This window comes from Heterodontus francisci, chromosome 42, assembly GCF_036365525.1.
Source record: "Heterodontus francisci isolate sHetFra1 chromosome 42, sHetFra1.hap1, whole genome shotgun sequence".
Lineage (NCBI taxonomy): Eukaryota > Metazoa > Chordata > Chondrichthyes > Heterodontiformes > Heterodontidae > Heterodontus > Heterodontus francisci.
Genome location: NC_090412.1, coordinates 18,200,054 through 18,221,828, shown reverse-complemented (window position 1 = coordinate 18,221,828; position 21,775 = coordinate 18,200,054). Strand labels below are relative to the sequence as shown.

Below are 21,775 nucleotides of genomic sequence, written 5' to 3'. Positions count from 1 at the left end.
ACAGGAGACGGATTTGATTCTGCCAGAAACTCGTCTCCCATGGGAAACGAATTAAAGTTCAAAATTTTGGGTGGTTTTAATTGGTATGGAGATGCGTTTCCTGTCCACTTAGAGCCAGTGGGGGAGGGAACGGAGGTGGGTCTGATGAAGTGTGGGACTCACTTGGACTCCCATGGCATCCATCACTGAGGTTGCTGGTTGTCCTGAAGGAGAAAGATGTGCCATACATTTTCATTGCACCAGAGGGAAATGAGATGTCCTGGGGAGCTGGAGGCCTAGCACCCGGGGCAGGGCAGCCCCTCACTTTATCAATCCTGACCTGGAACTAATGCTGGAGGCCGTGAGGAAGAGGATAGAGATCTTCTTCCCCTTGGGTGGCAGGAGGAGGCCACCTTGATGTGCAGCAGGGGCACTTCAATGTTCAGTGTCATCTCCCTCCGTCTCCTCTTTCTCGTCCTCTCTCACCCCCTTCTGCTTCTGCTATACCCCCAATGAGCTGTCTCCTTCCAGGGCCTCATTGTCCTCAAGATCCACATTTATGCAGAGTGCAGCAGACCACCGCAATGACCGAGACCCTTGCAGGGGAGTATTGGAGGGCACCACCTGACTGGTCCAGGCACCAGAATCGCATCTTCAGAAGCCCAATGGCCTGCTCAGTGGTTGTCCAATTGATCAGGTGGCATTGGTTGTGTCACCTCTGTGCCTCTGGGGGGCTCCCGCAGAGGGGTCAGTAGCTATCTCTTCAAGGGATATCCCTGGTCCCTTAGGGTCTATCCACACACATGGGGGTTGGAGTGAAGATCTGGGGCAGCCTGGACTGCTGGAGGATGAAGGAATCATGGCAGCTATCAGGAATCAAGCGCACACATGGAAGAAGCACTTGTTGTGGTCGCAGACCAGCTGAATGTTCCCCTTGATGGCCGGTCTGACTGGCCGGTCACTGGGTGTAATGACGGCCACATGGGTGCAATCGATGATGCCCTGCACCCGCAGGAATCCAGCAGTGAAGGCAAAATCCAAAGCCCTCTGTCCCTTCGATGCCGTGTCTGTCATTAAATGAATGTGCTGTCCAACACTGGCAAAGGGGGCATCAGTGATTAGCAAGATGCAGTGGTGGGCAGCTGTTTTTGAGTTGCCACTGAGGTCCATGATACAACCCATTGCAACCCATTGCCTTCATATTCGTTGTGATTTGTATTGAGAATACTCAAGGTGTTCCCCACCGCCTGTATTTGCTATATTGGATTTTTTTCCATTCTTAAAATATCCCTGATCTATGACTCAGAGGATGCTCAGCATACTCTGCTAATGTGCTTTTCAGCTTGTTTCAAGATAGCTACCTGCAGAGGTTTATATTCCAGTTTCCCTTCCGTCCCCCTGGAAAGAGCTACAGCCTTCACATAGCAGCTCTTTCCATTGGGACAGCTGAGGCCTGAAACACAACGTGCTGGTTTTAAAAAAAAAACCCTCTGTAAGTAGTAGACTTGTTAATATTTGCTTAATCTCTGCACGATGTGTTAATACTACCAACAGAATATTTCTTCTTGTTGATGTGCACTTTAGATTGGAATGAGTCGAGCCAGACCCAACAGTCTTCTGCGCTAACCTCCGTTGAGTTCGATGTCTCCAAGTACTTACTTGTCGGTCAGTGGTACCATTTAGCCGTGGTGTTGAGCAAGGACGCTCGAAGAAGCACCACTGTGCTGGCATACTTAAATGGAAAAGTCATAGGAACAGCAAAGGTGCATCATTTGGCTTTTAAATTTGAATTGGTGTAATTTTATAAATGTGCGGTTTCCATTGCATTCACATATATCTTAGTGTTGAACGAAGAAATCATTTACTGTTTCCTTTGTGAAAGATTCTAATATTAAAACAAAGAGACAGTTTGCAGATGGATCATCTTGCAGAGTTCTTCTCCCTTATATTCAAAACGCTCAAAGTCTCAAACTTCCACCATCATAATTCTGGCCAGCCTCCACAAATCAAATTTCAAAATCCTTTTCCTCCTTCTGGACACCTTTACGAGCTTGCCTCACATTATGGCAGTCACCTGCTTCAATAGAAAGTAGGGTTTGTGGCAAGGAATTGTGCATCCTATATAAAATCTTTAATAATATGTATGGATTTGTGGAATACTTGTTTTGAAGAGAAAAAAGTCATCGAATACCTGTTGGCTAAATAGCAATGTACGTATGTATTTTGTATTTGAATGAAGGTGCCACCCTAAGTAAAAGATTTCCCCCGACAACAAATAAATAGCAAATCATGAACAGATTGCCTAATGCCATGCAATACTGTGGAGTCAGTTGCCAGCATTCGCCAGAGCTGGCGGGCAGCCATAAAGACAGGGCTAAATTGTGGCGAGTCGAAGAGACTTAGTAGTTGGCAGGAAAAAAGACAGAGGCGCAAGGGGAGAGCCAACTGTGCAACAGCCCCAACAAACAAATTTCTCTGCAGCACCTGTGGAAGAGCCTGTCACTCCAGAATTGGCCTTTATAGCCACTCCAGGCGCTGCTTCACAAACCACTGACCACCTCCAGGCGCGTATCCATTGTCTCTCGAGATAAGGAGGCCCAAAAGAAAGAACTGTGGTGTAATGTGATTTCTTTACAGTAATTCTGTTTTATTGTTAACAGATACAGTACATTCAGACATTTCCAGGAATGCACTTTTCCTCGGATTCGTCAGCTGTCATCGATGTTCACGGAATTATTGGAACGCCTCAGATCTGGAAGCAGAGGTCTTCTTTAGTTTGGCGTCTCGGCCCAACATACCTATTTGAAGAGGTGACTTCTCCAGAAACTGTTGAAGTCATTTATCAATTGGGACCAAACTATTTAGGAAACTTTCAGTCAGTTTATTTGCCTGGTACGTTGATGATATGTGGACTCTCAAAATTCAGCTCCACCTTCTAGTTGGAATATCTTCATTCTCTTTTGTTTAAAAACATCATTTCTTATACTACAGGGGATGATTTGACTACTACATCGGTGCCTTCAGCGCTTGTGGCGGAAGAGAAAGTATCCTTTGGTATCAATGTAATGTCATCAGCTGTGATGACTGTTACGGACATAAGAAATAATTACAATGAAGTGGACAGCCGATTAATATCAAGTGAGGTATGTTCACTAATTTGTTTAACAAACTGTGCTACAGTTACTAAATTTAAATCTTTAAAACTGTACAGCGGTAACTCATGCAAAGAACACTTAGAACAGCCTCTGATGAAGTGGGACAGTGACTATTTCCACTGGAGCCGAGAAGGTTAAGAGAAGATTTAATAGAGGTTTTTTCAAAAAATTCTGATGAGATAGACTAAATGGGGAAAGACTATTTTCTTTGGATGGGGAGTCAGTGGTGAGGTGTCATCGGTCAAAAATTGTCACTAAGATTGAGAAAAGGCATTGGGAAGAATCTCTTTGCACAGTTGTCAAAGCATGGAATGTTTTGCCACAGGGAATAGTTGAAGCAGAGAATTCTGCATCTTTTAAAGAAAGTTTAGATATCTGTTTGAAGCAAAGGAAGGTAAAGGGATATGAGGAGAGAGTAAAGCAATGGGATTAGATTTGGATTGTTGTAGCAAAAGGCTGCCACACTCGCTTTCTGTGCTGTGAATGCCTATGGTTTGATCTTCCCAGCAGGTATGTTGCTTTAGTTTAGTTTAGTTTAGTTTAGAGATACAGCACTGAAACAGGCCCTTCGGCCCACCGAGTCTGTGCCGGCCATCAACCACCCATTTATACTAATCCTACACTAATTTCATATTCCTACCGCATCCCCACCTGTCCCTATATTTTTCCCTACCACCTACCTATACTCGGGGCAATTGCTAATGGCCAATTTACCTATCAACCTGCAAGTCTTTTGGCATGTGGGAGGAAACCGGAGCACCCGGAGGAAACCCACGCAGACACAGGGAGAACTTGCAAACTCCACACAGGTAGTGCCCAGAATTGAACCCGGGTCGCTGGAGCTGTGAGGCTGCGGTGCTAACCACTGCACCACTGTGCCGCCCTTTACTATTGTTCATTTTTAAAGACTAAAGAGGACTGAATATCCCATTAACTCTTTTCACTCCTCAGAAATCTTTTTGCTGTTTGGAAGCTGGTTTGGAATGATTCGGTCTATAACCCTGCAATGTTCAGTGCTCCTCCTGTTTTGGCCTCTTGCATGTCCTCGATTTTCTTTGCCTCGCCATTGTCGGCCGTGCCTTCAGCTGCCTGAGCCCTCAGTATCGGAGTTCCCTCCCTAAACCTCTCCACCTCTCTATCCTCCTTTAAGATGCTCCTTAAAACCTACCTCTTTGACCAATCTTTTGGTCACCGGTCCTAATATCTCCTCATGTGGCTCAATGTCAGACTTTGTTTGGTAATCGCTCCTGTGTAGTGTCTTGGGATGTTAAAGGCGCTACATAAATGTAAGTTATTCTTGTTGCTAGGGTGTACATATGTGAAAATTTGACTTTCCTCAATCCTCCCAAAGCAATGGCAACAGACAAAGCAAATGCCTCTCTCTGCTTATACCATGGTCAAGTGTGTTGAAATAAGCAGCATAACAGTAGTAGATGCCTAGAAAAAGTTTTATTTTGTTCCCTAATGGCCAACTGGGGGCTCGAGAGGTACTGGAATATTTCCAATTTTCTGATATTAACGTTGAAATGTTTTTCTCTCCTTTGCTTCGGTGTAGTTGGGAATTTCGTCTCGAGATGATGCAATGCCCATTGTTCTGGCAAAAAATACTGCCAGCCATCTCCCAGGTCTCGCCCGAACAATTGGGGCACCAATTGCAAGCTTCTTTGGTAAGAAGCATGAAATCATATTAATGCTAAAAGGAATTAAAGGCGCAACAATGAGAGATTGATAGACGCATAGAAAAGTTAGAAAAAAGTTTGGATCAGTTATTTGGGACGTTGCCCATTATTATTTACAACTAACCCAGCTCATAAATCTCACAGTAGGGCTTTTTCCCTCTCTCCTGCCTTGAATGTGTTGACTCCAGCTGGGTGTGTCTGTGTGTGGTTTCATGTATACCAAGTGGACAATCTTCACATATACACTGAGATGGTGAGTGCCATCAGGTAATTCAACCTCGGGGTATGTCACAGCAGCCTGTCCTTATCCTATTGCTCCAGCACATGTGCACTTTCCAGCGTGTCTCACTGGGTCGCAGTCTAAAGTGGACTGCCTGGGCCAAAAATACTGAGCTCAATGCGAGCACCTTCCCTATCACTTCAGTTGAGTTTGATTAATTCGGAACATATGAGGAATTGAATCTGGGGCCGTCTGATCATTGTGGTACAGTTCAAAGCCATGGGGGGCATTTATTGTATTTTTTTTAAACCCGTGGTGTGGTTAAACTTGTGTCAGTCATGCCCCAGTGGTAGCACACTTGCTTATGAGTCAGAAGTTTGTGGGTTTAAACCCCACTCCGGAGATTTGAGCACGTAATCCAGGCTGACACTTCACTGCGGTAATGAGGGAGTGCTGCACTGTTGGAGGTGTCGTCTTTTGGATGAGATGTTTAACCGAGGCCCCATCTGCCCTCTCAAGTGGACATAAGAGACCCCACAGCACTATTACCAAAAAGTGCAGGGAGTTCTCATTGCTGTTCGTGGGAGCTTGCTGTGCACAAATTGGCTGCCATGTTGCCTACCTTAAAGCAGTGAAATAAAAAAGTACTTCATTGGTTGTAAAGCACTTTAGGATGTCCTGAGGTTGTCAAAACCATTATATAGATGCAAATCTTTCTATTTTAAACTTATTTGCTATGTTTTTCCTTCCATTTATAACTTTAAAAGAGAATGCTGTTTAATTGTTGCATTTTCATACTGATAAATATCTTTCAGTATGGTGGTTGGCTGGGAATATCTTGGCTAAATTGTCCCTCTGGCTCTATGCCGCCACTATTATCATCAGATTGGATGCAAGGGATTAACAAATGGCTTGGTGTGGAGGTATTGCTGAAGGATTGACAAGAGCCCGAGAGCTCATGGAGATTGATAAGGGAATCATTTTGAAAATAATCCTCGTTATTCATTTGATTGCTGTAATTAGTCCTTGGAAATTGTTCCCTTTGTCGTTTGAATGAGGCGACAAACCAAAGCCCTATCTGCCCTGCACGACTGAACGGAACCTAAAAAGGTCCCTCGATGCGCTTGGTAATGAGCAGACCTACTAAAGGCTGAGGTCCTGGACAAATTGCCCTGCCTAATTTCTGTATCATTATTTACCCCATACTGTGACAACATTCTGTTATAAACAAGTCATCAGGACCTTTTAGGCCTTTCTGATGAAATATTTTGAATGGGTTTATTTTATTGTAGCAATTACAGTGTATTCTATTTCCTTTGAGTAAATCCTTTAATTAAAAAAAACCAAAATATATCAATACTTTACCTGGCACATCCCAATTTATGGCACCTTTAATATTAAGGTTTACAGTTATATTGCACTGTAGTGCCAGCTTGGCCCAATGGTAGCAATCTTGCCTGTAAGTCAGAAAGTTGAGAGTTCAAAGCCCATTCTTGGACTGCAGTCTGCGACCTCAGCAGATGATTCATTGCAGAACTGATGGAGTACTGTGTCATCACAGGTAATGGTTCTCAAATAAGGCGTTAAACTGAGGCCCTTTCTGCCTGCTCCTGTGGAAGTAAAATACCCCTCAGTACTATTTGAATAAGAGCAGGGAGTGCTTCTGGTGTCCTGACCAACATTTAATCCCCAACTAATGCCACCAAAACCACATTAGTTGGTCATTTATTCATTTTTTTTGTTTGAAGGATATTGCTGTGTGCAAATTGGCCCCAAGGTTTGCCTCCAGAATAACAGGGACTGCACTTCAGGAAAAAAAAAATAATGTGTTATAAATTGTCTGGGAGTGAAGAAACACTTGCATTTATATAGCACCCTTCACAACCTCAGGACATCCCAAAGCGCTTCACAGCCAATGAAGTACTTTTGAAGTGTTGTCACTTTTAATGTAGTTTATGTGCTGTGTGAATGCAAGTCTTTTTTCCAGTCCAGAGCATCTTCAAAAGTTAATTTGTTAAAACTTGACATTGGTGGTTCAGTTATAGTCTTTGCATATAGTCTTAACATCCTAGAGAAACCAGGTCTCAGATTTTGAACCCAAGTAAACTTTTGAAAAGTATCTTCATGTGGTGGATCAGTTCCCCACTGTGTCAGAATAAGAAAGCTAGTTCCATCCTATAGAAATGCATCAGACCATCACTGAGTGGCATTATTGGAAAGCATGAAAATGTCCATGGCTTATACTGCTTTAGCTGATCGAGAGTTCAATATGATAGAAAGACAACAAGTGAAAGATCTAAAGAACTCCCCTACTTACTGTTGGCTTTATACTCTGTCTAATTCCTCTGAAATGCAGGTAAAACATTGACCTCTGCGTAACATTGTGCTTAAAATTTTGGTTTGAATATTGTAGCATGCGAACACTCAACTTTCACGATTTATCTCATAGGTGTCAGAACATTTTCTTCAAATCCTGCTGCCAACTGTTTACAGTTCATCGGTGGTCCTGCTGTGATATTAGGCTTGGTGGCTATGGCGTCTGATGACCATGAAGTTTATGCAGCTGTTAAGGTTCTGATTTCTGTTCTGAACAGCAGTACACTGTGTGAAAAAGAGATGCGACGCATTAAAGGATATAGGGTAAAATGACTAATTTAGAGATGATTAAAAGTATATTGGTAGACAGAGTTTTGAATTTGTCTTATGGCAATCAAATAAATGCAATTGACCCTTGAAGTTTATACAGTTTCAAGACGTCAGTTAGGTCTTAAGTATAAGTATTGGTTGATTTCTAACTCTGCAAAACATTGGAAATGTTCTGGTGTCAGATTGTTTGCATAATGTAAACATTTTAGACAAGATTGATACAATATAGAAGACAAGTCAAAGGATGATTGTCTCTTTTTAATCTAAACTAAAAGCCAAGTCGTTGGTAAAATGAAGACATGAACAGACTCAGAATCATTCATTGCCTTTAACTATTGAGCTAAAGATTATTGGAAGTTGTTAAGTTGTTCACTTTAATCGCTCAGTTTTAATCGCGAGACTCTCACTGTAACCACCATGCTTAGGCAATGCTAGACAAAACATTTCAAAGCCCTAGTTATTTACCTATTGTAGTGATCATGAGGGACTGGTCTATGGGAAGGTCAAGTTATGACTCCTCCCATTGCTAGGAGGGGGAAGTTGGCTATATAAGGCAAAGCCCATGAGCTTCTGTGTAGAGGAAGAGAGAAGTTGGGGAGGGGGAAGGGTGGGGCATAGTTGCAATTGCAGACTTGTATCATAATAACCAATTATTATTACATGTGTTGTTTCACATATGAAGTGGTACTTGCAATTTGTCTGTGAAGAATTTGGAGATCCTATTGCCAGCTACTTATGTGGGTCTTCATACTATTAATTATAAATAATAAAATGCAGATTCAGAATAAAGCTACTTATTGGTGACAAGTGTTAAGAGAACTGACTAGCACCCCTGACTATGATGGTCCGAGTGGTAAAGATGGACCTTATCAGGATAGAATGATTCACGTCAGCTGCAGATCTCCTGCTTTCCAACTACGACTTTGGAATAAGCAATGCCTTGATTTTAAAATTCTTACCCTTGTTTTCAAATCCCTCCATGGCTTTTTGCGCCTCCCCATCTCTGTAATCTCCTCCAGCCCCACAACCCTCCAAGTTATCTGTGCTTATCTAACTCTAGCCTCTTGCACATCTCTGATTTTAATCGCTCCACCATTGGCGGCTGTGCCTTCAGTTGCCTAGGCCCTAAGCTCTGGAATTCCCTCCCTAAACCTCCGCCTCTTTTTTCACTCTCTCCTCCTTTAAGACACGCCTTAAAACCTACCTCTTTGACCAAGCATTTGGTCATGTCCTAACATCTCCTTTTGTGGCTCACTATCATATTTTGTTTTATAATGCCCCTGTGAAGTGCCTTGAGACTTTTTTAAAGGTTAAATACAAGCTTGTTATTGTTGTAAAGCGAGCATTGAATTCATTCAGAAAGTAAGGAGGCATGGGATTCAGGGAAAGTTGGCTGTCTGGATCCAAAATTGGCTGGCCCATAGAAGTCAGAGGGTGGTAGTAGATGGAAAGTGTTCAGCCTGGAGCTCGGTGACCAGTGGTGTTCCACAAGGATCTGTTCTGGGACCTCTGCTCTTTGTGATTTTTATAAATGACTTGGATGAGGAAGTGGAAGGCTGGGTTAGCAAGTTTGCGCCGATGACACGAAGGTTGCTGGAGTTGTGGATGGTGTGGAAGGCTGCTGTAGGTTGCAATGGGACATTGACAGGATGCAGAGCTGGGCTGAGAAGTGGCAGATGGAGCTCAGCCTGGAAAAGTGTGAAGTGATTCATTTTGGAAGGTCGAATTTGAATGCGGAATACAGGCTTAAAGACAGGATTCTTGGTAGTGTGGACGAACAGAGGGATCTTGGGGTCCATGTCCATAGATCGCTCAAAGTTGCCACCCAAGTTGATCGGGTTGTTAAGAAGGCGTATGGTGTGTTGGCTTTCTTTAACAGGGGGATTGAGTTTAAGAGCCGCGAGGTTATGCTGCAGCTCTATAAGGCCCTGGTTCGACCACACTTGGAATATTGTGTTCAGTTCTGGTCGCCTCATTATAGGAAGGATGTGGAAGCTTTAGAGAGGGTGCAGAGGAGATTTACCAGGATGCTGCCTGGACTGGAGGGCATGTCCTACGAAGAAAGATTGAGGGAGCTAGGGCTTTTCTCATTGGAGCGAAGAAGGATGAGAGGTGACTTGATAGAGGGGTACAAGATGATGAGAGGCATAGATAGAGTGGATAGTCAGAGACTTTTTCCCAGGGTGGAAAGGGCTATCACCAGTGGGCATAATTTTAAGATGATTGGAGGAAGGTTTAGGGGAGATGTCAGAGGTAGGTTCTTTACACAGAGAGTGGTGGGTGCGTGGAATGCACTGCCAGCGGTGGTAGTAGAAGCAGATACATTAGGGGCATTTAAGCGACTCTTGGATAGGTACATGGATGATAGTAGAATGAAGGGTAGGTAGGTAGTTTGATCTTAGAGTAGGTTAAAGGTTCGGCACAACATCGTGGGCCGAAGGGCCTGTACTGTGCTGTACTGTTGTATGTTCTATGTTCTAATCCAACTCAATTCATTCTGCTAACGATAATTAGATGAAGAGAAACACTACTTTGGAGGTGATGGAGTTAAAATAAATAACTATGACTGCTGCTAGCTCGTTTAAACCCAAAATAAGTCATTAGTACCTCAGTAGTAAGACATGGATAAAATAGGTTTTATGTTGTAATGTACAGGGCGGCACAGTGGCGCAGTGGTTAGCACCGCAGCCTCACAGCTCCAGCGACCCGGGTTCAAATCTGGGTACTGCCTGTGTGGAGTTTGCAAGTTCTCCCTGTGTCTGCGTGGGTTTCCTCCGGGTGCTCCGGTTTCCTCCCACATGCCAAAGACTTGCAGGGTGATAGGTTAATTGGCCATTATAAATTGCCCCTGGTATAGGTAGGTGGTAGGGAAATATAGGAACAGGTGGGGATGTGGTAGGAATATGGAATTAGGGTAGGATTAGTATAAGTGGGTGGTTGATGGTCGGCACAGACTCGGTGGGCCGAAGGGCCTGTTTCAGTGCTGTATCTCTTTTTAAAAAATGTCAAAATGTTGCCAAATACCATCCAAACAACCATAAATTACCCAGCTATCATTCGTGCCATTAGTTATATAAATGTATATCTGCTATGGCACAATATCTGTATCTTACGGTTATTTACGCCACAAAATGGTCCAAAGCATCTGAAATTTTGTCCTTGAGGAAATTGCTTGTTGAAATATGCCAATGGGTATTTAAATTCTTTTGGTTATAAAAGCAAAGCCGTTCTATATGCTGGAATATTTAGTACAAAATTTAGAAATTATTACAAAATTCCATTCAATCTATTCCTAATAATTCAGTTTTAAAAGGATTAAATTATCCAATAATTTGAATTAAAGCAGCGTAAACAAAGGAGCGAGTTAGTGCTAAAAGGAATTTTAAATTATCAGATAATTTGAATTCCGAGTCGACTGTAAGTACAAATCCTAAATTGTGCGGTTAGCCTGTCTACTGTTGTAGAGTCATAAAGTCGGACAGCATAGAAACAGGCCCTTCGGCCCACCGCGTCCATGCCGACCATAATGCCTATCTATACTAATCCCACCTGCCTGCATTAATTCCATATCCCTCTATGCCTTGCTCATTCAAGTACCTGTCCAGATGCCTTTTAAATGTTGCTACTGTTCCTGCCTCCACCACCTCCTCTGGCAGCTCATTCCAGATACCCACAATTCTTTGTGTGAAAAATTTACCCCTTCGATCCCCTTTAATCCCCTTTAAACCTCCTCCCTCTCATCTTAAATCTATGCCCTTTAGTTTTAGTCACCCCTACCATGGGAAACAGACTCTGGCTATCTACCCGATCTATGCCTCTCATAATTTTAGATACCTCTATCATGTCCCCTCTCAACCTCCTTCGCTCCAGGGAAAACAGACCCAGCAAATCAAATCTCTCTTTATAATTCAAGCCGTCCAAACCAGACAACATCCTTGTGAATCTTTTCTGCACCCTCTCTAGCTTAATCACATCTCTCCTGTAGTGTGGCGACCAGAACTGCACACAGTACTCCAAATGCAGTCTAACCAACGTTATGTACAACTGTAACATGACGTCCCAACTCTTGTACTCAATGCCTCGTCCGATGAAGGCAAACATGCCATATGCCTTCTTCACCACCCTGTCTACCTGTGTTGCCACTTTCAGGGAACTATGTACTTGCACCCCAAGGTCTCTCTGCTCAAGAACACTCCCTAGGGCCCTGCCATTCACTGTATATGACCTGCCCTGATTTAACTTCCCAAAATGCATCACTTCACACTTGGCTGCGTTAAATTCCATTTGCCACTCCCTTGTAGTTTAATATATGTGACACTCAACTCTTCCTATTCCTTATAGCTGTTAGCACTGTTGTTAAAGAAGAAGGTCCGATTGTTAAATGCCAGGATTTTTCAAATTATACTGACTATTGTTGGAACTATGGAGCTGGGCCGAGGAACCTTAACAATTTGGAACGACTGCGCTTTCAGAGACCTCCTCTGTGACTTTGAGGTAAATGTACTTTGAAAATATTCACATCTAAGGTTTGCCATCAAGTGTCGATAGGCTGTTCAAATGTGGAAGAATCATGACTGAGGATTATTCTGGTCACACCTGGGATCCACACACATGCCACACGCAGACGTCACATGCACACCACATACACCCCATGCATACACCACACACATGCCACATGCACACCACACATGCCACATGCATACACCACACGCACACCACACACACCATACGCACCACACATGCACCACATACACACACCACATGCACATGCCGCACACACGCACAGGCACCACACACACGCACCACACACAACATGCTTTGAAGCTGAGGTGACCAGATAGTCTTCCAGACTGAATCTCTGGCTGATTTTTCTGTTTACTGCAGGGGCACTGAGGAGTTATAACTGTGAGGTTTGGCTCTCACCAATTTTGTTTTTGTGCCAAAAGACGATTTCAGCTCCGAATATTGCATGCATTTGTAGCACCTATTTTATCTTTAACTTCCTTTGAATAATCCTGTTAGTACAATAGTGTGCAGAGTTCTGGGACAGTTCTTGTTCACAGCATATTAAGATGGCTTCTCATTGACATTAATGGAATGCTTTCATTTTTAAAGATTTGGTTGAATGCTCCAGATACACTTGATCTGCTGCTCTTCAGACATTTTCTGGAAATTCTCAAAAGCAGGTAACATCACACATATCAGGAATCATTGCAATCTGATTGTTAGTTGATTTAATTAATATATTTGTATAATGTTCAGGAGTAATGGAGAAAGTGAATCACTGATTTATTATATACATGTGTAAAAAACGTGAAAATGATGAAATCATGAAATTTAAATCATTATTTATTCTTGAACTTGCAAATATTGCTGTTTTCACTTTCTAAGTCCATATCTTTGTTATTTCTCTCCAACTGGGATTGACTTTATGGTAGGGCTTATGAAACGTGAATCCTGTCAGATACTGCTGCTATGCAACGACCTGTGACTTCACCAAAGTTCTTTTATGAAGATTCATACTTGAGATGTGGGCATCACTGGCAAGGCTGGCATTTCCCAGTCCTGGTGAGGAGGTGGTGTTGAGCCACCTTCTTGAACCTCTGTGGCCCATATGGTGAAAGTATTCCCACAGTGCTGAGGTAGCGACTTCCAGAATTTTGACCCAGTGACGATGAAGGAATGGAACTGTATGTCCAAGTCAGGATGGTGTGTGACTTGGAGGTGATCATGTTCCCTTGCACTTTCTGCCTTTGTGCTTCTAAGTGCTGGAGGTGCAGCTTGAGAGGTGCTGCTGAAGATGCCTTGGCGAGTTGCTGCAGTCTATCTACTGGATAGCACACACTGCTGTCATGGTGTGTCGGCAGTCAAGGGTGTGGATATTTAAGCTGATCAAGCATCTGCTTTTTGCCATGCAAACTCACTGATTTTTGCAGAAATCAAAATAATAGTCTGGAAAAACTATAATCTGCAGCCAACTGATGATTCTAAAAAAAATCTTAATGTTAATGGCTGATTATAATTCTGTTTCAAGAGACAATGCAATAGAACTCAGCTGTCTAATGGACATCTGTCAATCAGTTCCACCATAAAGGAGGAAGGTCCGCCACAATAGAATATGCATTGCTCTTTCAGGACACACAATCAATCTCACAAACATAAAGTACCAGCTTCATTCCCCTCCAGCTCTCTTGTGGAGTTTTTGACAAAGTTCTGGCCATGACCCAAGAGCTTGCACTGACAAATTGGAGCTTTTCGATTGAAAACTCGATGCGACAGCTTAGTCACCTGAAAAAAAAAACTCGGCATTCCACTGGAAACATGTCAGTACGTGGCTGAGAAATGTATTTCTTTTGATGGTTCAAGGTCTAGGGGATATAGATTGAAGATTTTAGGCAAGAGATGCAGGGGCAATATGAGTAAGAACTTTTTTACACAGTGGGTGGTCAAGAGGGTGGTGGAAGCGGAGACAATGATTTCAAAAGTTATTTGGATGGGCACTTGAAGGAAATAAAGTTGCAGGGATACGGGGATCAGGAGGAGCTGTGGGACTGACTGGATTGCTCCGCAGAGAGCTGGCATGGACTTGATGGGCCAAATGGCCTCCTTCTTTGCCATAAATGGCTCTAATTTTCCTTGAGCCAAAAGGTATTTTGTGAAGTTACTGCACAGTTTGCCACACGGGGCTATTAGAGGAATGAATTGAGCTTGTCCGCCTGCTGTACATGTGTTGGGATCATGCTTTGTTTAGGGGTTTGACAGCTGTCCCTGGGGTTTGGCTGGCTGCCTAAGAAAGTCAGAACTGAGTTGCTCCACAAAGCCCTTCACTAGATGTGGAAAATGCTTGATGTAATCTGACTGAGGGAGACAATTCAGATCACTGAGGAAAAAAGTTTGAAATAAAAGGTAGAAGAGTATGAAAACTAAAATTGGTCCTTCAATGATCACGAGTGGGCAAATCTTCAGAAAAGTGGGGAAACATGTTTTATTTTTACCTTTTTCTGCCTCATTGGTTTTGTTTTAGATTTCCTTTCACTTTTTTTCCTTTTATGAGTCATTTTGATGTGTCTCTTAAATAATAATTCTTCATGACAGACCTTTTAAGCATTATTGCTGCTTCCTGTGTTATGACTGACTGGTTGGGGTTTGGTATTATATGTCAGAGGCTGAGTCACGCCATGAACTTTCTGAAACTTTTGGTTCTCAAATTCATATTGTGTAGTATAAAGAATCACCTCAGTGCTTTTGTGTTTCCCCCTCCAGCGATAGACGCAGAAATGCAAAGGTCATGCACAAACTTCAGGTGGTACCGAGACTTGTCTTTCTCCTGAATGACCCAAACAATACCAGGTCAAAGGTTCATGTCATATGCACCGTTCTTGCAGAACTTCTGAAATGTTACTTTACTGCAACGGATCTTCTAAGGTAATATTTTGTGGGGTGATTTTGCAAAATCATGCTTCCAATGCAGATGCTTACCATGGTTTTTTTTTTGTCTAATTGATAGAAACTTTGATCCTTTAAATTATCCCTTTCTTGGTTTCACTTACTCCCAAGAGAGCAAAAGTGCGTAGAATTGGCAGCTCAAGTGTGTCCTGTTTACTAACATGCAGGGGAGGAGTACCAAAATGTTGTTTTAAGTAGACTTTAAGGATTTTACACGTCGTTATCTCATTCATTCTGAGTAGAGAATTATGGATACCCAGTATCTTGATAGATTCCAGGCTTCAGATGGTGTTTCAGGTAGGGCCCATTCTGATGAAGGGTCTCTCATTGAATATTAACCCATTTTCTCATTCAGAGGCTGGCTCATCGGTGCATTTGCAGTAAGCACAGAGTAGCCTCATGATTATTGCAATGGACTAACAATCCAGAGCTCCTGACTTTATAATCCCACTGTGGAAAATCAGGAAATTAAATTCGAAACTATTTGGCCATTTGTGAAGCCGCTGGACTTTTGCCAAACCCCGCTGGTTCACTAATATTCTTCAGGGAAGGGAAACTGCCAACCCATCCTTGTCTGTCCTACATGTGACTCCAGTCCCACATTGTACAGTTCACCTTTACTTGCCCTTGTCGTGCTTTACCCAAGAACAAATAATTCTTTAAAAAAAAAATCTGTCTTTGCTTCCATTAACTAGCATTTGCAGTTTATTTTTTATTTATTTGTCTGAATTTAACTTCAAGAAAAATGTGGTGACAATTCAAGTATACTGAGAAACGAGAAGATAACATTATTTCTTGGCTGCCAGTTTAAATGACTGACATAAATTATAATGAAACATAGTGGTATAATTAGAGACATATTTGAAGGTTAATTACTATTGAAATATTTAATATTCTCTATTGAAGGATTGGATTATTCCTTACATACACTTTGCCTCCAACTTCCATGAATGAAAAATTAATTTCGCTAGAAAGAGTTTCTGATACGTCAATTGATGGTGAGACTTTCGAATTTATTTGAGACAATTATATTCCATATGCGTGCACTTTGTGTCTCGCACAAATACTAAACCCGATCTCTCTTACTCTTTATTTCTTTTGTTATTTGAAGTCATAAATCAGGTACCTGGAAGGACGATATGGCTAAGAAACCAGCTACTGAAGACCCTGCTGGATGTGTGTCGGGGTGGTCTTAGTTTGAATTCTAAGTAGGTACTGTCTTGAACTCTTTTCATTTTTTAAACTATTCTCTTCTAAACGTAATGCTCTTTTTTAAAAATTGTTTCTGTCAGAGATCAGGGGAAGATGTTTACATCCCTGGGACCTGATTGGTTCTTGCTTTTCATGCAAGCTCATCTTCATCCTACTACGGTGATTCTGAGTACACAACTGGTGCTTCACTTCCTGTACAATCCAGTGTTGTTGAACAAGTTCAGAGATGGCATGGCAGGAAACGTATGGTTGGAAAACAGTACAGCAGAATGTAATATCTTAATGGGTATGTGTTAATGTATATAAAACTAGAGCTTTCATCTTAAGTCCACAAATCATATATTTCATATGGGCTGCTTTTCTTTCATTCATTTTATTGCTCTATAAATTTTGTTGCTGTCTGCGCTGCTTTAGACACTTGGATAACTTATGTGTCTGCTTTCTCCAGAAGGTTTTTCTTTTTATATCATTCCAGTGAGGGTTAAAGTTAGAAATTAGGGATAAGTATAGGTGGGAAGGCATGTTGTGATGTGGACACAAAGAATCTGCTAAGAGATATAGATAGGTTAAGTGAGTGGGCAAAAACTTGGCAGGTGGTGTTCAATGTGGGAAAGTGTGAGGTAATCCACTTTGGTAGGAAGAATAAAAAGGCAGATTATTACTTAGATGGAGAAAGACTACAAAATACTGCAGTGCAGAGGGATCTGGGTGTTCTTGTACGTGAAACACAAAAAGTTAGCAAGCAGGTGCAGCAAGTAATTAGTAAGGCAAATGGAATTTTGGCCTTTATTGCTAGGGGGTGAGAGTTGAAAAATAGGGAAGTCTTGTTACAACTGTACAGGGTGTTGGTGAGGCCACACATGGAGTACTGTGTCCAGTTCTGGTCCTCAAATTTAAGGAAGGATATACTAGCATGGGAGGCTGTTCAGAAAAGGTTCACTGAGCTGATTCCCGGGATGAAGGGATTGTCTTATCAAGAACAGCTAAACCGGTTAGGCCTTTATTCATTGGAGTTTAGAAGAATGAGAGGTGATCGTCTTGAAACATATAAGATTTTAAGGGGGCTTGACAGGGTAGATGTTGAGAATATGTTTCCACTGGTGGGGGAATCTCGAACTAGGGGACATCTTCTTCTTCTTTGGCCTCCTTGTCTCGGGAGACAATGGGTAAGCGCCTGGAGGTGGTCAGTGGTTTGTGGAGCAGTGCGTGGAGTGGCTATAAAGGCCAATTCTAGAGTGACAGACTCTTCCACAGGTGCTGCAGAAAAATTTGGTTGTCGGGGCTGTTACACAGTTGGCTCTCCCCTTGCACTTTTGTCTTTTTTCCAGCCAACTGCTAAGTCTTCGACTCGCCACACTTTAGCCCCGCCTTAATGACTGCCCGCCAGCTCTGGCGAACGCTGGCAACTGACTCCCACGACTTGTGATCAATGTCACAGGACTTCATGTCGCGTTTGCAGACATCTTTAAAGCGGAGACATGGACGGCCGGTGGGTCTGATACCAGTGGCAAGCTCGCTGTACAATGTGTCTTTGGGGATCCTGCCATCTTCCATGCGGCTCACATGGCCAAGCCATCTCAAGCGCCGCTGACTCAGTAATGTGTATAAGCTGGGGATGTTGGCCGCCTCGAGGACTTCTGTGTTAGAGATACGGTCCTGCCACCTGATGCCAAATATTCTCCGGAGGCAGCGAAGATGGAATGAATTGAGACGTCGCTCTTGGCTGACATACGATGTCCAGGCCTCGCTGCCATTGAGCAAGGTACTGAGGACACAGGCTTGATACACTCGGACTTTTGTGTTCCGTGTCAGTGCGCCATTTTCCCACACTCTCTTGGCCAGTCTGGACATAGCAGTGGAAGCCTTTCCCATGCACGTTGATTTCTGTATCTAGAGACAGATTACTGGTGATAGTTGAGCCTAGGTAGGTGAACTCTTGAACCACTTCCAGAGCGTGGTCGCCAATATTGATGGATGGAGCATTTCTGACGTCCTGTCCCATGATGTTCGTTTTCTTGAGGCTGATGGTTAGGCCAAATTCATTGCAGGCAGCTGCAAACCTGTCGAAGAGACTCTGCAGGCACTCTTCAGTGTGAGATGTTAAAGCAGCATCATCAGCAAAGAGGAGTTCCCTGATGAGGACTTTCCGTACTTTGGACTTCGCTCTTAGACGTGTAAGGTTGAACAACCTGCCCCCAGATCTAGTGTGGAGGAAAACTCCTTCTTCACTAGGCTGATTCCTGGGATGAAGGGATTGTCTTATCAAGAACAGCTAAACAGGTTAGGCCTTTATTCATTGGAGTTTAGAAAAATGAGAGGTGATCGTATTGAAACGTATAAGATTTTAAGGGGGCTTGACAGGGTAGATGTTGAGAATATGTTTCCACTGGTGGGGGAATCCCGAACTAGGGGACATAGTGACAGAGTAAGGGGGCACATATTTAAAACTGAGATGAGAAGGAATTTCTTCTCTGGAATTCTCTATCTCCGAGAGCTGTGGGGCTAGAGGACTAAATGTATTTAAGGAGGAGGTAGATGGATTTTTGAAATCTCGGAGAGTCGAGGGTTATGTGGAGCAGGCCCTAAAGAGGAGTTGAGGCCTGGGACTGATCAGCCATGATCTTATTGAATGGAGGGGTAGGCTTGAGGGGCTGAATGGCCTACTGCCCCTATTTCTCATGTTCTTATGACGATGTCAGATTCTGTAACTGGTCATAGAACTTGTTCATGTTTCAAAATGAACAAGGGAGAAAATCAGACACTGACGGTAGTGCAGAGCAGAGGCCATGAGGCTGATCCCTGCTGTAAAGAGTCTGAGGAAAGACGGGAGAAATTTGGGCTTGGCAAGAAGACATATCAGACAGAATGTTATAGAGGCATTTAAGTTCAACAAGGGAATGGTGAAAAGTAAATCCAGAATGTCATTTTTATATGAGATTACAGAATGAGTACAAGAGAACATAGATTCAAACTAGTGAAAGAAAAATTAAGGACTGATATCGCAATGTTTAAGGCAATTGGCAAAAGAACCAGAAGCGAAATGAGAATGTCTTTTTTTACGCAACAGTTTGTTGTGTTCTGGAATGCACTGCCTGAAAGGGCAGTAGAAGCAGATTCAATAGTAACTTTCAAAAGGGAATTGGGCAAAAGTTTGCAGGGCTGTGGGGAAAGGGTAGGGGAATGGGACTGATTAGATAGTTCTTTCAAAGTGCTGGCTTACGCACGATAGGCCAAATGGCTTCTTTCTATGTTGTATCATTCTACGGATTCCATGATTCTACGTTCTGCACACAAAGAGCGATTAACCTATGGGATAGTCTTCCAGATAGTGCAGTCAAGGTGAAAATAATGGAAGCAAATAAGGATCTTCTGGGTGGATGCATTAACAAGGACTGAATGGCCTTACTCATCAGTAATCGTCTTGCAGTCTGGTTTAAAAGGTCTAAATAATTGCATGTGACCACCGGGCTGACTGCCAGGAAACTGCAGCCTATTCTCAACGGCAGATTTTCTCCTCGTTGAATTGAATTGAGTTGAATAATCTTGTGAGGCTGCATTACCTGAGGTAGTTTTGTGGTCTGATTGGAGAAGAAAAAATTGTATTCTCTGGTCCGTACGTCCAGATGAATGGAATAAATATTTTTGGGTTTGAGTTGGCCCTTGTAGCTGCTGAATCCGCTGTGCTTTGAGCCATAGTTCAGAAAAATAGCAAGCCTTCTTATTAATTGCTATATTGATACTATAAAATAGATCTTCACTTTTTTTTCTGACTCATGGTGTTATACAGTTCCAAACATCTGTACACGTACTTTGATACATCACACATCCTTATTTGCAGTTTTAGAGAGTGAGCACCAGCAGTCTAGAAGGACACAGTGGAATCTGATCCCATCCTCACCTGACATTTCCACGTGTACATCCCAGCACTTTCTGGATAGCCATATTGGTTAGGGCGCTGACTGAATATTCTGCCCCCATCCCCTCTCTGCCAAGTCCAATAGGAGTGAGGTCAATTGTAGCACGCCTAAGTGGCTTTGTCTGAGGTCAGATCGCACTGGTGGTTGAACCTAAGGCTTGTCTTCTTTCTATGGCTCTTAGACTACACAAGTCTTGCCAATGGGATCATTGAGGGAAGTCTCACTGCCTAAAAATTAGTTCCCAAGATTATAATTGCTGTAAACCTATTACATATAATGGACAATTTTACAAAATCACACTCCCGAGAAAATCGTGGCCAGATTCGTGGTGTTGGCAGATGAGGTCCCAAATAGGGAACACAATTAGAATCATCAAAGTTTACAGCACAGAAGGAGGCTATTTGGCCCATCATGTCTGTGCTGGCTCTTTGAAAGAGAAGTCGCTCTTAGTCCCATACCCCATCCCTACCCACCCCACTCCCTGCTTTTTGTCTGTAAATTCCATACCGTTATTTTGTAATTCATAGAATCTAGATAACATTACTCATCTGATGATAGGGATAGCCTTAATACCATGTTTAATTTTGATGCTTTCCTGTGACTGTAATGTGCATAAAAGCAAACTGAATTGATCAAAAGTGTTTTGCAGTACTTAGAAAAATCTTTCCATAATACCAAAACAAACCTTGTCATTTGGTCTTCGGTTACAGACAATATCAAATCTCGACCTCAAGCCTGCAGCCGGCCATTGTGTTTAATTCCTGGGTTTGAAATGATGCAAATGTTTTTGAGCCATCATATCACCATATCTCAGTTGTACCTGCTCCTGGCTGCATTGGTCTTACAGACGCCGATTACTGAGATGCCAGAGGACTCCAAGGTAGTGTCTTCTTAATTATTGAAAACATACCTTGCAGCTTTTGTTGTTGCCATTATCGTAAGATTGACATACTTTAAGTATTTAATGTCGTCGGTGTGACCTAAATCATTAGAACAACTTTGGCAAAAAAAGAAAGCAAACAAGCATTCATTTTATATATGCATGAACTTCAGATATCCAAAGCACTCTTGTAATGCTGAGAAACGCAGCAGTCAATCTGCACACAACAAGCTCCCACAAACAGCAATGAAATAGCAACCAGATAATCTGTTTTAGCGATGTTGGTGGAGGGATAAATGTTGGCCGGGATTCCCCTGCTCTTCTTTAAATAATGCCATGCGATCTTTTACATCTACCCCAGCAGGTAAGCATTGGTTTAACATCTCATCTGAAAGACGGCACCTCTGACAGTGCAGCACTCCGTAGTACTGCACCGGAGTGTCAGCCTAGATGATGTGCTGCTTTCAAGTCTCTGGGGTGTGGCTTGAATCTGTGACAGCGATTGAGCGGTGAAAGTCCAACACTGAACCAAGGTTGAATGTGGAATAAATGAGTGAACTTCTCCATGTTATAAAACAGGGAAATAAAGGCTATTTTGTGGGTGAAATCAGAAAAATGTCTATCTTTCTGCAGTTCATTTT

The 21,775-nt window shown here is 42.6% G+C and overlaps 1 protein-coding gene across 3 annotated transcripts in view; it reads left to right on the top strand.

Annotated features, from left to right (window-relative positions):
• Positions 1-21,775, top strand: part of wdfy4 (WDFY family member 4) — a 235,402-nt gene that overhangs the window by 57,469 nt on the left and 156,158 nt on the right. For all 3 annotated transcript variants that reach the window (XM_068020681.1, XM_068020680.1, XM_068020682.1), the window contains exons 19-30: positions 1,564-1,742; positions 2,640-2,871; positions 2,971-3,122; positions 4,690-4,801; positions 7,483-7,673; positions 12,021-12,173; positions 12,795-12,865; positions 14,943-15,104; positions 16,032-16,123; positions 16,237-16,333; positions 16,418-16,623; positions 20,965-21,134. In XM_068020681.1, coding sequence (XP_067876782.1) covers positions 1,564-1,742; positions 2,640-2,871; positions 2,971-3,122; positions 4,690-4,801; positions 7,483-7,673; positions 12,021-12,173; positions 12,795-12,865; positions 14,943-15,104; positions 16,032-16,123; positions 16,237-16,333; positions 16,418-16,623; positions 20,965-21,134 — 1,817 coding nt within the window. The remainder of the gene's footprint in view (positions 1-1,563; positions 1,743-2,639; positions 2,872-2,970; positions 3,123-4,689; positions 4,802-7,482; positions 7,674-12,020; positions 12,174-12,794; positions 12,866-14,942; positions 15,105-16,031; positions 16,124-16,236; positions 16,334-16,417; positions 16,624-20,964; positions 21,135-21,775) is intronic.